Source organism: Salvelinus alpinus, chromosome 6 (assembly GCF_045679555.1).
Source record: "Salvelinus alpinus chromosome 6, SLU_Salpinus.1, whole genome shotgun sequence".
Classification (NCBI taxonomy): Eukaryota; Metazoa; Chordata; class Actinopteri; order Salmoniformes; family Salmonidae; genus Salvelinus; species Salvelinus alpinus.
Window position 1 is genome coordinate 83,668,595 of NC_092091.1, and position 15,474 is coordinate 83,684,068.

At 48.2% G+C, this 15,474-nt stretch overlaps 1 protein-coding gene across 1 annotated transcript in view; it reads right to left on the bottom strand.

Moving 5' to 3' along the window:
* The window catches only part of maml3 (mastermind-like transcriptional coactivator 3), a 261,744-nt gene extending 249,191 nt beyond the window's left edge, over nt 1–12,553 (bottom strand). The window contains exon 1 of the mRNA XM_071408226.1: nt 11,365–12,553. Within this exon, the coding sequence (XP_071264327.1) occupies nt 11,365–11,721 (357 nt within the window). The 5' untranslated portion in view covers nt 11,722–12,553. The remainder of the gene's footprint in view (nt 1–11,364) is intronic.
* Nucleotides 12,554–15,474: the final 2,921 nt, after the last annotated feature.

The window sequence follows — 15,474 nt, forward strand, 5'->3', positions numbered from 1 at the left end:
TGTGTATGAACCTGGGTGGTGTATGTAAACATGGGATGATCCTGGCTAGTGACGTCACGTGTGTGTATGAACCTGGGTGGTGTATGTAAACATGGGATGATCCTGGTCAGTGACGTGTGTGTATGAACCTGGGTGGTGTATGTAAACATGGGATGATCCTGGTCAGTGACGTGTGTGTATGAACCTGGGTGGTGTATGTAAACATGGGATGATCCTGGTCAGTGACGTGTGTGTATGAACCTGGGTGGTGTATGTAAACATGGGATGATCCTGGTCAGTGACGTGTGTGTATGAACCTGGGTGGTGTATGTAAACATGGGATGATCCTGGTCAGTGACGTGTGTGTATGAACCTGGGTGGTGTATGTAAACATGGAATGATCCTGGTCAGTGAGTGACGTCACGTGTGTGTATGAACCTGGGTGGTGTATGTAAACATGGAATGATCCTGGACAGTGAGTGACGTCACGTGTGTGTATGAACCTGGGTGGTGTATGTAAACATGGAATGATCCTGGTCAGTGACGTCACGTGTGTGTATGAACCTGGGTGGTGTATGTAAACATGGAATGATCCTGGCTAGTGACGTCACGTGTGTGTATGAACCTGGGTGGTGTATGTAAACATGGAATGATCCTGGTCAGTGAGTGACGTCACGTGTGTGTATGAACCTGGGTGGTGTATGTAAACATGGAATGATCCTGGCCAGTGACGTCACGGGTGTGTATGAACCTGGGTGGTGTATGTAAACATGGAATGATCCTGGCCAGTGACGTCACGTGTGTGTATGAACCTGGGTGGTGTATGTAAACATGGAATGATCCTGGCCAGTGACGTCACGTGTGTGTATGAACCTGGGTGGTGTATGTAAACATGGAATGATCCTGGCCAGTGACGTCACGTGTGTGTATGAACCTGGGTGGTGTATGTAAACATGGAATGATCCTGGACAGTGACGTCACGTGTGTGTATGAACCTGGGTGGTGTATGTAAACATGGAATGATCCTGGTCAGTGACGTCACGTGTGTGTATGAACCTGGGTGGTGTATGTAAACATGGAATGATCCTGGCCAGTGACGTCACGTGTGTGTATGAACCTGGGTGGTGTATGTAAACATGGAATGATCCTGGCCAGTGACGTCACGTGTGTGTATGAACCTGGGTGGTGTATGTAAACATGGAATGATCCTGGTCAGTGACGTCACGTGTGTGTATGAACCTGGGTGGTGTATGTAAACATGGAATGATCCTGGTCAGTGAGTGACGTCACGTGTGTGTATAAACCTGGGTGGTGTATGTAAACATGGAATGATCCTGGTCAGTGACGTCACGTGTGTGTATAAACCTGGGTGGTGTATGTAAACATGGAAAGATCCTGGTCAGTGACGTCACGTGTGTGTATGAACCTGGGTGGTGTATGTAAACATGGAATGATCCTGGTCAGTGAGTGACGTCACGTGTGTGTATGAACCTGGGTGGTGTATGTAAACATGGAATGATCCTGGTCAGTGAGTGACGTCACGTGTGTGTATGAACCTGGGTGGTGTATGTAAACATGGAATGATCCTGGTCAGTGAGTGACGTCACGTGTGTGTATGAACCTGGGTGGTGTATGTAAACATGGGATGATCCTGGTCAGTGAGTGACGTCACGTGTGTGTATGAACCTGGGTGGTGTATGTAAACATGGAATGATCCTGGTCAGTGAGTGACGTCACGTGTGTGTATGAACCTGGGTGGTGTATGTAAACATGGAATGATCCTGGTCAGTGACGTGTGTGTATGAACCTGGGTGGTGTATGTAAACATGGGATGATCCTGGTCAGTGACGTGTGTGTATGAACCTGGGTGGTGTATGTAAACATGGGATGATCCTGGTCAGTGACGTGTGTGTATGAACCTGGGTGGTGTATGTAAACATGGGATGATCCTGGTCAGTGACGTGTGTGTATGAACCTGGGTGGTGTATGTAAACATGGGATGATCCTGGTCAGTGACGTGTGTGTATGAACCTGGGTGGTGTATGTAAACATGGGATGATCCTGGTCAGTGACGTGTGTGTATGAACCTGGGTGGTGTATGTAAACATGGGATGATCCTGGTCAGTGACGTGTGTGTATGAACCTGGGTGGTGTATGTAAACATGGAATGATCCTGGTCAGTGACGTCACGTGTGTGTATGAACCTGGGTGGTGTATGTAAACATGGAATGATCCTGGCCAGTGAGTGACGTCACGTGTGTGTATGAACCTGGGTGGTGTATGTAAACATGGAATGATCCTGGTCAGTGACGTCACGTGTGTGTATGAACCTGGGTGGTGTATGTAAACATGGAATGATCCTGGCTAGTGACGTCACGTGTGTGTATGAACCTGGGTGGTGTATGTAAACATGGAATGATCCTGGACAGTGACGTCACGTGTGTGTATGAACCTGCGTGGTGTATGTAAACATGGAATGATCCTGGTCAGTGAGTCACGTGTGTGTATGAACCTGGGTGGTGTATGTAAACATGGAATGATCCTGGCCAGTGAGTGACGTCACGTGTGTGTATGAACCTGGGTGGTGTATGTAAACATGGAATGATCCTGGCCAGTGACATCACGTGTGTGTATGAACCTGGGTGGTGTATGTAAACATGGAATGATCCTGGCCAGTGAGTGACTTCACGTGTGTGTATGAACCTGGGTGGTGTATGTAAACATGGAATGATCCTGGCCAGTGACGACACGTGTGTGTATGAACCTGGGTGGTGTATGTAAACATGGAATGATCCTGGTCAGTGACGTCACGTGTGTGTATGAACCTGGGTGGTGTATGTAAACATGGGATGATCCTGGTCAGTGACGTGTGTGTATGAACCTGGGTGGTGTATGTAAACATGGGATGATCCTGGTCAGTGACGTGTGTGTATGAACCTGGGTGGTGTATGTAAACATGGGATGATCCTGGTCAGTGACGTGTGTGTATGAACCTGGGTGGTGTATGTAAACATGGGATGATCCTGGTCAGTGACGTGTGTGTATGAACCTGGGTGGTGTATGTAAACATGGGATGATCCTGGTCAGTGACGTGTGTGTATGAACCTGGGTGGTGTATGTAAACATGGGATGATCCTGGTCAGTGACGTGTGTGTATGAACCTGGGTGGTGTATGTAAACATGGGATGATCCTGGTCAGTGACGTGTGTGTATGAACCTGGGTGGTGTATGTAAACATGGAATGATCCTGGTCAGTGACGTCACGTGTGTGTATGAACCTGGGTGGTGTATGTAAACATGGAATGATCCTGGTCAGTGACGTCACGTGTGTGTATGAACCTGGGTGGTGTATGTAAACATGGAATGATCCTGGTCAGTGACGTCACGTGTGTGTATGAACCTGGGTGGTGTATGTAAACATGGGATGATCCTGGTCAGTGACGTGTGTGTATGAACCTGGGTGGTGTATGTAAACATGGGATGATCCTGGACAGTGACGTCACGTGTGTGTATGAACCTGGGTGGTGTATGTAAACATGGGATGATCCTGGTCAGTGACGTGTGTGTATGAACCTGGGTGGTGTATGTAAACATGGAATGATCCTGGTCAGTGACGTCACGTGTGTGTATGAACCTGGGTGGTGTATGTAAACATGGAATGATCCTGGTCAGTGACGTCACGTGTGTGTATGAACCTGGGTGGTGTATGTAAACATGGAATGATCCTGGTCAGTGACGTCACGTGTGTGTATGAACCTGGGTGGTGTATGTAAACATGGGATGATCCTGGTCAGTGACGTGTGTGTATGAACCTGGGTGGTGTATGTAAACATGGGATGATCCTGGTCAGTGACGTGTGTGTATGAACCTGGGTGGTGTATGTAAACATGGGATGATCCTGGTCAGTGACGTGTGTGTATGAACCTGGGTGGTGTATGTAAACATGGGATGATCCTGGTCAGTGACGTGTGTGTATGAACCTGGGTGGTGTATGTAAACATGGGATGATCCTGGCCAGTGACGTGTGTGTATGAACCTGGGTGGTGTATGTAAACATGGGATGATCCTGGCCAGTGACGTGTGTGTATGAACCTGGGTGGTGTATGTAAACATGGGATGATCCTGGTCAGTGACGTGTGTGTATGAACCTGGGTGGTGTATGTAAACATGGGATGATCCTGGTCAGTGACGTGTGTGTATGAACCTGGGTGGTGTATGTAAACATGGGATGATCCTGGTCAGTGACGTGTGTATGAACCTGGGTGGTGTATGTAAACATGGGATGATCCTGGTCAGTGACGTGTGTGTATGAACCTGGGTGGTGTATGTAAACATGGAATGATCCTGGCCAGTGATGTGTGTGTATGAACCTGGGTGGTGTATGTAAACATGGAATGATCCTGGCCAGTGACGTGTGTGTATGAACCTGGGTGGTGTCTGTAAACATGGAATGATCCTGGTCAGTGACGTGTGTGTATGAACCTGGGTGGTGTATGTAAACATGGAATGATCCTGGCCAGTGACGTGTGTGTATGAACCTGGGTGGTGTATGTAAACATGGAATGATCCTGGCCAGTGACGTGTGTGTATGAACCTGGGTGGTGTATGTAAACATGGAATGATCCTGGTCAGTGACGTCACGTGTGTGTATGAACCTGGGTGGTGTATGTAAACATGGGATGATCCTGGTCAGTGACGTCACGTGTGTGTATGAACCTGGGTGGTGTATGTAAACATGGAATGATCCTGGCCAGTGACGTGTGTGTATGAACCTGGGTGGTGTATGTAAACATGGGATGATCCTGGCCAGTGACGGGGGCAGCCGTTCTCCTGTGATGTTGCTACGGTTCAACAGTCACCACAACACAGAGAGTCTTCAGGTGCATAACGAGCACGCAAACACACACTATGTTTTCACCCTTGTTACATTCAACACACACACACACACACACACAGTCTCACACAACCACTAATGGGTCATCAAAGTGCAAAAGAAGAAATGATCCAGCCAGTGTCCTGCCAGACACAGGTCTGTGTGGAAATCTCCTGCTGTGGTCTAATGGACAGGCTGGTCTAGCAAGTAGATGGGGAAGTCTTCAATACACATTCTTCTCTGATGGGACTTCGGCCATTGTTGGCACTACTATCCACAGAGGTATTTTAGAGAAGAACATAACACACACACACACAGGACACACACACAGGGACACACACACACACAGGGACACACACACACAGGGACACACACACACAGGGAGGGACACACACACAGGGAGGGACACACACACAGGGAGGGACACACGGGGAGGGACACACACAGGGAGGGACACACACAGGGAGGGACACACACAGGGAGGGACACACACACAGGGAGGGACACACACACAGTTCTCTGTGTACACAGTGTGAGGCTGTGGAGAGAGGCCTGGTACAGGGTGCAGGCCAGCCTGATGAACATGTGAACATGCCTGGAAGGAGGGGAATGTGGTCACATGGACAAATTAAAAACATCCACAGAAACAGAAGGAGAGGGGGTTACGAAACAGAGAGAGGTAGAGAGGAGGAGGAGAGGGGGTTACGAAACAGAGAGAGGTAGAGAGGAGGAGGAGAGGGGGGTACGAAACAGAGAGAGGTAGAGAGGAGGAGGAGAGGGGGGTACGAAACAGAGAGAGGTAGAGAGGAGGAGGAGAGGGGGGTACGAAACAGAGAGAGGTAGAGAGGAGGAGGAGAGGGGGGTACGAAACAGAGAGAGGTAGAGAGGAGGAGGAGAGGGGGGTACGAAACAGAGAGAGGTAGAGAGGAGGAGGAGAGGGGGTACGAAACAGAGAGAGGTAGAGAGGAGGAGGAGAGGGGGGTACGAAACAGAGAGAGGTAGAGAGGAGGAGGAGAGGGGGTTACGAAACAGAGAGAGGTAGAGAGGAGGAGGAGAGGGAGGTACGAAACAGAGAGAGGTAGAGAGGAGGAGGAGAGGGGGTTACGAAACAGAGAGAGGTAGAGAGGAGGAGGAGAGGGGGGTACGAAACAGAGAGAGGTAGAGAGGAGGAGGAGAGGGGGGTACGAAACAGAGAGGTAGAGAGGAGGAGGAGAGGGGGTTACGAAACAGAGAGAGGTAGAGAGGAGGAGGAGAGGGGGGTACGAAACAGAGAGAGGTAGAGAGGAGGAGGAGAGAGACACAGGAAGGAGGAGAGGAGAGCCAGAGAGAGAGAGAGAGAGGGAGGAATCTCAGAGACAGAGAGAACAGCAGAATATAAAGAGAGAGAGAACAGCTCTGAGCCCTGTTGTGACTGAGGGGTAGTTTGGCGTGTTGTACACTGCGTGTGTGATGTCGGCGTCCACGGGCCTCCTCGGCATTTACGGGCCTCGTCGGCATCCACGGGCCTCCCCACTGTGTGTGTGTGTGTGTGTGTGTGTGTGTGTGTGCCAGCTCCATGCCAGCTCACTGGGTTAAATATAGCTACTGGGCAGCGGTCCCAGACTGTATTAACAATACCACCACCACTTTAGATAATACTGACACCGGATAGCAGGGGAGGAGGAGGGACACTGGAGAGGGAGGATAGGAGGGGGAGAGAGGAAAAAGTTAGGAAGAGAGTAGAAGAAGGGAGAGGATAGGAAGAGAGTAGAATGGTAGAGAGGTAGAGTCAGAGAGGAGAAGACCATGAGGGGAAGAGGAAGGGAGGAGAGCAGAGGAACAGAGGGAGGGGGAGCAGAGGAACAGAGGGGGGAGCAGAGGAGGAGATGAGGAATACCTCAGTGGGACAGAAAATGTATGAAACTCAGCCACCCACACTCCATCCATTCTGCCAGGAGAGAGTCATTCCATACTAGGGTGCATACCAAGGAGAGGAGTGGGACAGATACTAACTCTGGGAGTAGTGGGACAGATACTAACTCTGAGAGGAGTGGGACAGATACTAACTCTGAGAGGAGTGGGACAGATACTAACTCTGAGAGCAGTGGGACAGATACTAACTCTGAGAGGAGTGGGACAGATACTAACTCTGAGAGGAGTGGGACAGATACTAACTCTGAGAGGAGTGGGACAGATACTAACTCTGAGAGGAGTGGGACAGATACTAACTCTGAGAGGAGTGGGACAGATACTGACTCTGAGAGGAGTGGGACAGATACTGACTCTGAGAGGAGTGGGACAGATACTGACTCTGAGAGGAGTGGGACAGATACTGACTCTGAGAGGAGTGGGACAGATACTAACTCTGAGAGGAGTGGGACAGATACTAACTCTGAGAGGAGTGGGACAGATACTAACTCTGAGAGGAGTGGGACAGATACTAACTCTGAGAGGAGTGGGACAGATACTAACTCTGAGAGGAGTGGGACAGATACTAACTCTGAGAGGAGTGGGACAGATACTAACTCTGGGAGTAGTGGGACAGATACTAACTCTGGGAGTAGTGGGACAGATACTAACTCTGGCCTGAGCTTGCATGTCTGTGTCCAGCGAAACACACACACACAGTTAAGTAAACCTGAATGTTTATATACTGTGTAGCCTGGTAATAAAGGGTTTATAACCCCTTCGTGAGTATTAATAGACGAGTTATAACCTGAGGGTTACACTACTGACCTATAAAACACAGCTGTCCAGTCAACGTCAACACACCGCTATGGAACGAGTGATGAGACCTCCCAGAGAGAGAAAGTAACAAACACTAAGAGAATACAATGGTAGAGTGAAGGCACTTCACCTCTGTCGGAGGAACGAGGGACAGAGAGACCCCGACACAGACAGAGAGAAGGAGGGACAGGTGTGTAGACTGGAGAGGAGAGAGAGACAGACAGACAGGACAGGTGTGTAGACTGGAGAGGAGAGACAGACATACAAGGACAGGTGTGTAGACTGGAGAGGAAAGAGAGGCAGACAGGACAGGTGTGTAGACTGGAGAGGAGAGAGAGACAGACAGGACAGGTGTGTAGACTGGAGAGGAGACAGACAAGGACAGGTGTGTAGACTGGAGAGGAGAGAGAGACAGACAGGACAGGTGTGTAGACTGGAGAGGAGAGAGAGACAGACAAGGACAGCTGTGTAGACTGGAGAGGAGAGAGAGACAGACAAGGACAGGTGTGTAGACTGGAGAGGAGAGAGAGACAGACAGGACAGGTGTGTAGACTGGAGAGGAGAGAGAGACAGACAGGACAGGTGTGTAGACTGGAGAGGAGAGAGAGACAGACAGGACAGGTGTGTAGACTGGAGAGGAGAGAGAGACAGACAGGACAGGTGTGTAGACTGGAGAGGAGAGAGAGACAGACAGGACAGGTGTGTAGACTGGAGAGGAGAGAGAGACAGACAGGACAGGTGTGTAGACTGGAGAGGAGAGAGAGACAGACAGGACAGGTGTGTAGACTGGAGAGGAGAGAGAGACAGACAGGACAGGTGTGTAGACTAGAGAGGAATGAGAGACAGACAGGACAGGTGTGTAGACTGGAGAGGAGAGACAGACAGGACAGGTGTGTAGACTGGAGAGGAGAGAGAGACAGACAGGACAGGTGTGTAGACTGGAGAGGAGAGAGAGACAGACAGGACAGGTGTGTAGACTGGAGAGGAATGAGAGACAGACAGGACAGGTGTGTAGACTGGAGAGGAGAGACAGACAGGACAGGTGTTTAGACTGGAGAGGAGAGACAGACAGGACAGGTGTGTAGACTGGAGAGGAGAGACAGACAGGACAGGTGTGTAGACTGGAGAGGAGAGACAGACAGGACAGGTGTGTAGACTGGAGAGGAGAGAGAGACAGACAGGACAGGTGTGTAGACTGGAGAGGAGAGAGAATGTGCTCTCCGATATGAGCTGATGTAATGTACATGTTGATTCCTATTGGTGTCACTCACGGTATAAAATGTCCTATTCTACACTACTACTCATAACAATACACACTGCCTAGATATCACTAATTATTACACCACTTGAAAAGGCAAATATCCTTCTGAGAACATGATCCCAGACATGGCACCAGGCTGATCATATGACTTCCTGCACCGAGGCAGTCTACTCTCATCTCCAGAGAGACAGTCTCTCTCGGCAGACTCAGGGCTCAACGGTCTGTGAGAAGAGACTAGCACAGAGCAGACCTTCCTAAGCCTGTAATAGTGGTGGCTGATGGGTAACGGCAGCATGAAATCCAAAGGGTTCCCTCTCACTCTAATAGCTCCCTAATGTTTACCATAATTACAGGGGCTGTAGTGCCTCCCACGGGTGTGTCTGGGACCTTATGGGGCGCGAGAGAGAACCTCCACCTCAAATGGCACCTTATTCCCTATGTAGTGCACTACTTTTGACCAGAGCCTCGAGGAATAGGCTGCAATTTGAGACGCATACCGTTTTACCGGGCTCCACAGAGCGACCATTTCACGCGCACTTCTATACTATTCTACTGTACCTTAGTCCGTTCCGCTCTGACATCGCTCATCCATATGTATATAGTCTTAATTTATTCCTAATTAGATGTGTGTATATGTTGTGTAATTTGTTAGATATTACTTGTTAGTTATTACCGCACTGTCGGAGCTAAAATCACAAGCATTTCGCCACAACCGCAAATAACATCTGTTTAATCACGTTGTATGTAACCAATCAAATTGGATTTGACTTGATGACTGTGTAGTTCGGTAAGCTACTGACTGAGCCTCGGTTTGCTTTGCAACATATAGAGTGAATACATACAGCCATCTAGCTGCCGCATAGCATGTGGTTTATTTCTGGGCTCAGGCAGGGAAAGGGAGATGGAGATTGAAGAGAGAGTGGAAATAAATAAATGGTGCTACTGTTTCCTTAAGACCAGCTAATGGGCGGTTCCGTTAAATGTCCACGCGAAGCGGCAGGTCGTTTTTCTATTGTAATCACCGCTGCCTCTCCTCGATATACGACTCTTAAAAACGGCAAGACGAGGGGGAGTAGCGTTATCTCCTTCTTGTTTGCTACCTAGGATGTTGCCTCCAGAAATGAGAGCGCCAACGAGATACTACTTAGCATTTCAAAGGCATATTGGCCCCGGCTACAACAAAAGGGGACATGTCCGCGCATTCCGCATCGCGGTTGTAGAGGTGTGAATGAACAAGGAGAGAGATAATTGTCTCTTGGTTTCTCCTTTTTCACAGAAGCTTATGGTTTTAAAGTCGTGATCCCAAAGACCGTTCACAACGCAAAAAATCAACACTGGCGCTAAAGAGGGCACCTCCCTCGGCTGGTGTTAACACATGCGCAGATCAAGTACACTGCCGGATCGTCAATTATTATATTAAGATGTTTACATGTCGTAATAATCGGAAATTAAAAAATGGGTGTTTAATCGGCGTGTGGTTCCTTCGATATTGACTTTACACCGATTATGATAAAACGACTATTGCATAATCTGCTTACTGCCATAATCAGTTTAATATCGAATTATTAGTGAGCATGTAAACGTACAATGTTTCATGATACAGTCGGAATACATCATAATGCATTGGCCATTGTCTGTTAATCTAGCTCTATCAAAAGCAAAAGTTGCCTATCCACATAATAGCGTAGTATTAGAATAGTCTATCATTACCACCCTAAACTAAGTTCAGACAGTAGCCTTTTGGTTTAATTACGTCCCTGTCGGGTAGCTTCTTGTTTTATCAAGATGTCTAGTTCTAGTAGGTTACTATTCTATGTCTGTTTCCCTCTCACACACCTAGACGAGACTGTCAAGTAGAAATCACGACTGGGGAAATACAGGCTACTATAGTACTCTCAACCGTTATGAGATTCATATTTGAAGTATAGCTGGAAATGTGCTTTACTGTTAAACAACTGCTGGCGTCGATGTGATCACCCGTGGGCGAGAATGTTTTCCTGCTCAGCAGCCAATGTTGCAACAAATTTCCGCAGAGAAACAATGTAACAGTTAAACTACCCGAAAACAAAGAACTCGTGTGGAACTTCGTCGACAGTTCAAAAGTAATCCGCCTATCAAGTAGTCCCCCGAAAAGGTGTTCAACCAACTAGCAGCTATGGACACTTTCCCCCAAAGACATAGCTTCCGATGCTAACGTTAGCCTGGGCTAAAAGCAAAGCAACATAGCCCTCAAAAAGGGCTACCACAAGTCAGCAAGACATTTTATGAAAATACAACAAGGCAGCAAAGTTAGTTGTTGGCTGCAAAGGGGGAAGTTAGTGGATTGCGTACTTTGTAAACACAACGCGCTCGTTGGCACACTGTTTGGAAACAACTGTAGAGTGAGTTCAAAGCAGTTCACTGAGCGTAGTTACAAGACTGTCCTCGACAACTTTTCCAGCGGGGGCGAAGGAGTTGTAGCCCAACTTTGCGGGGGGGGGTAGTGTGTGTACTATGTAGACTAAACCACGGGCATCTTGGACTGGGAACGGTCTCTTTAACTTACCGCTATTAGTGTGTTGTTCCTCTGCTCCGTCGAAGACGCTGATTCGGGGTCTTGCTGTTTACTCTGATGCTTGCTGTTGGCGGATTTCTTCGCCCTCTGCTCCAAGCTGCGCTGGTAGAGACTCACCGTCTCCCTCCGTTCTATCTCTAGCTGCTCGGCGTGGGCTTGCTGGTAACGGTTCTCACAGTTGACATGGTGCCGCCTGCACCCCTCTATCCTCTGCCGTAGCCTCTCCACTACCGTGCTGTGTTTGGGAATGCCCACGTTGTTGGGGTTTCCACCCGGATTCATGGCATTGTTGTTGATGCAAATGTTACTGCCGTTCGCGGCAGCGGGGCTTGCAAAGTCCCCCATCATTCACCCGAAATGCTAGTATTTTGGACTAAGTGTTTCTTCCCCTCAAGTCTCAAAGTAGTCTCTTCGTCTTCTAGGCTAAATGTTACTGGGAAATGGGAGATGGTAATTAGGCTAAATGACGAACAAGACGGACCGGGTGATTCAAATGACCGTAAGGACAGTAAACAAACAGTGGTCGGTGTTGATTCTTGTTCCCTCCTTCGGGACAGGACGCGGTGGCTCCACCATTCAACACTGTTTTCAAATATCACCTTGTCGCGTTCATGAAACACACCGATAACAATATCCCATAGCCCAGCACGAAGGCTTCAAGAACGAGCTAGCTGGTCGGTAAATCAACACAACGACCAGACTATTAGTAAAGGTAATAACTCCATAGGAAACAACCGGATATTAACCTACAGGCGAACATCACTACCTCCGATTCCCACTCGAACTCCACTCACACACATAACAGACCGACGCTGCCTCGAGCTCGCCGTTGTTTTAGTATGTTGTCCTTTGTGAAAAAGTTTTGCTGTTTGAACCGAAGGGGCTCCGGAGTTGCTCCGTGAACTTGCTGCATTTCATTGGTTTGGTCGGTAAAAATCCCTAAGCTGAACGTGAAGAAGAGTTGTCGTGATGCGGAACCGGGTCCCGTGAAGTGGTGCACAGCGAAATCCTGAAGACACCGCGGTGGCCGTGATCTCTCGGCTGGTCGCTAGTAGCTGTTCGCTGCCACCATCACAATAATCAAGACCTATCCTCCTCCATGCCAGCGGAGCGATATCAGGACGAGAGTTTAGTCAAAACCAGCTAGAGGCTGTGAGTAGCCCAACGGCACAGAGGAAAACCCGGAGTGGAGTAGGCATGTTCCAGCCACGCCGGATCAGTAACGGATAAACAGTCGAATGAAAGCAGAATGTATTTGGGCCTAGTGGCCGGTCACTGTACTTACCATCAGGCGATGCAACGTCAAAGCGATGTTGTCGCTCACAAATATATGAAGGCAATTCAAATATAACATCAAATCAAAGTGTATTGGTGGCGGACACATGTTTAGCAGATGTTATAGTAGCGAAATGCTTATGTTTCTAGCTCCCAACAGTGCAGTAATATCTAACAATATAAAACAATACACGCAAAACTAAAAAGTAAAATCATGTCAGTGAGAAATATTAGGGAAATATATATTTATATTCTGGACTCTGACATTGCTCGTCCAAATATTTCTCACTGACATGATTTTACTTTTTATATATATTTATATTCTGGACTCTGACATTGCTCGTATATGTAGTATATCTGTAGAATATGTAGTATATATGTAGTATATCTAGTATATCTGTAGAATATGTAGTATATCTGTAGAATATCTAGTATATCTGTAGAATATGTAGTATATCTAGTATATCTGTAGAATATGTAGTATATCTGTAGAATATGTAGTATATCTAGTATATCTGTAGAATATGTAGTATATCTGTAGAATATGTAGTATATCTGTAGAATATGTAGTATATCTGTGGAATATGTAGGATAGAATATGTAGTATATCTAGAAAATAGTATATGTAAAACAATAGTTAAATCGGATACATTTTGACTAGAATACAGTATATACATTTCAAGTAGGTACAACAGTATGTAAACATTTTTTAAAGTGACCAGTATTCGACGACATAGGGCAGCAGTCTCTAAGGTGCAGGGTTGAGTACCGGGTGGTAGGCTGGCTAGTGACAGTGACTAAAGTTTAGGGCAGGGTACTGGGCGGAGGTAGACCAGTGGTGACTATTTAACAGTCTGATGGCCTTGAGTTAGAAGCTGTTTTTTAGTCTCTCGGTCCCAGCTTTGATGCACCTGTACTGACTCCGCCTTCTAGATGGTGGCGGGGTGAACAGGCCGTGGCTCAAATATCTTCAGTCTCCTGGGGTACTGACTCCTCCTTCTAGATGGTAGCGGGGTGAACAGGTTGTGGCTCAAATATCTTCAGCCTCCTGAGGTACTGACTCCGCCTTCTAGATGGTAGCGGGGTGAACAGGCCGTGGCTCAAATATCTTCAGTCTCCTGGGGTACTGACTCCGCCTTCTAGATGGTAGCGGGGTGAACAGGCCGTGGCTCAAATATCTTCAGCCTCCTGAGGTACTGACTCCGCCTTCTAGATGGTAGCGGGGTGAACAGGCCGTGGCTCAAGTATCTTCAGCCTCCTGAGGTACTGACTCCGCCTTCTAGATGGTGGAGTCCTCTTCAAGGTGCTGTTTGCGCCTTCTTCACCACACTGTCTAAGTGGATGGACCGTTTCAGAATGTCAGTGACGTGTACGCGGAGGAACTTGAAGCTTTTCACTTCTCCACTGTGGTTCCGTGGATGTGGATGGGGGCGTGCTCCCTCTGCTGTCTCCTGAAGTCCACGATCAGTTCCTTCGTTTTGATGATGTTGACGGAGGGGTTATGTTCCTGGCACCACTCTGCCAGGGTCCTCACCTCCTCCTAGTAGGTTGGCTCGTCGTTGTTGGTAATCAGGCCTACTACTGTTGTGTCGTCTGCAAACTTAATGATTGAGTTGGAGACGTGCGTGACCAAGCAGTCGTGGGTGAACAGAGAGTAAAGGAGGACACGCACCCTTGTGGGGCCCCTGTGATGAGGATCAGCGTAGTGGAGGTGTTGTTGCCTACCTTCACCACCTGGAGGCGGCCTGTCAGGAAGTCCAGGACCCAGTTGAACAGGGCGTGGTTCAGACCCAGGGCCCCGAGCTTAGTGATGAGCTTGGAGGGTACTAAGGTGTTGAATGCTGAGCTGTAGTCAGTGAACAGCAATCTGATGTAGGTATTCATCTTGTCCAGATGGGATAGGGCAGTGTGCAGTGGATCTATTTGGGTGGTATGCAAATTGCAGTGGGTCTAGGATGTTGGATGAGGTGGAGGTGATATGATCCTAAACTAGTCTCTCAAAGCACTTCATGATGACAGAAGTGAGTCATTTAGTTCAGTTACCTTTGCTTTCTTGGGTTCAGGAACAATGGTGGACATCTTGAAGCAATTGGTGACGGCAGACTGGGATAGGGAGAGATTGAATATGTCCGTAAACACTCCAGCCAGCTGGTCTGCACATGCTCTGAGGACGCGGCTAAGGATGCCGTCTGGGCCGGTAGGCTTGCGTGGGTTAACACGCTTAAATGTCTTACTCACTTTGACCACGGTAAACGAGAGCTCACCGTCCTCATGAGCGACGGTGTCCCTCATCAGTGGTGTTTGTATTTGTATTTTTGAGAGCCTTTGAATGTCTTACGATGGTAGGCGGGCAAAGAAGGAGTTTAGCGTGTCCGGGAGCAAGACATCAGTGTCCGCGACGTGTCTGGTTTTCCCTTTATAATCCGTGATCGTCTGGAGTCCCTGCCAAGTACGTCTCGTGTCTGAGCCGTTGAATCGTGACTCCACTTTATCTCTGTACTGACGTTCTGCCTGTGGGATTGACTTACGGAGGACATAGCTGGACTGTTTGCAGTCGTCCATGTTCCCAGTCACCTCACTGTGGTTAAATGCAGTGGTTCACGCTTTCAGTTTTGCGTGAATGCTGCCATCTATCCACGGTTTTTGGTTGGATAGGTTTTAATCATCACAGTGGGAACAACATCCCCAAGTTATTATTATCATGTTTTACAGAATTGAACCATCTACCAAAAGGGCATACTCTCTCTCTCTCTCTCTCTCTCTCTCTCTCTCTCTCTCTCTCTCTCTCTCAGCCTCTCTCTCTCTCAGCCTCTCTCTCTCTCAGCC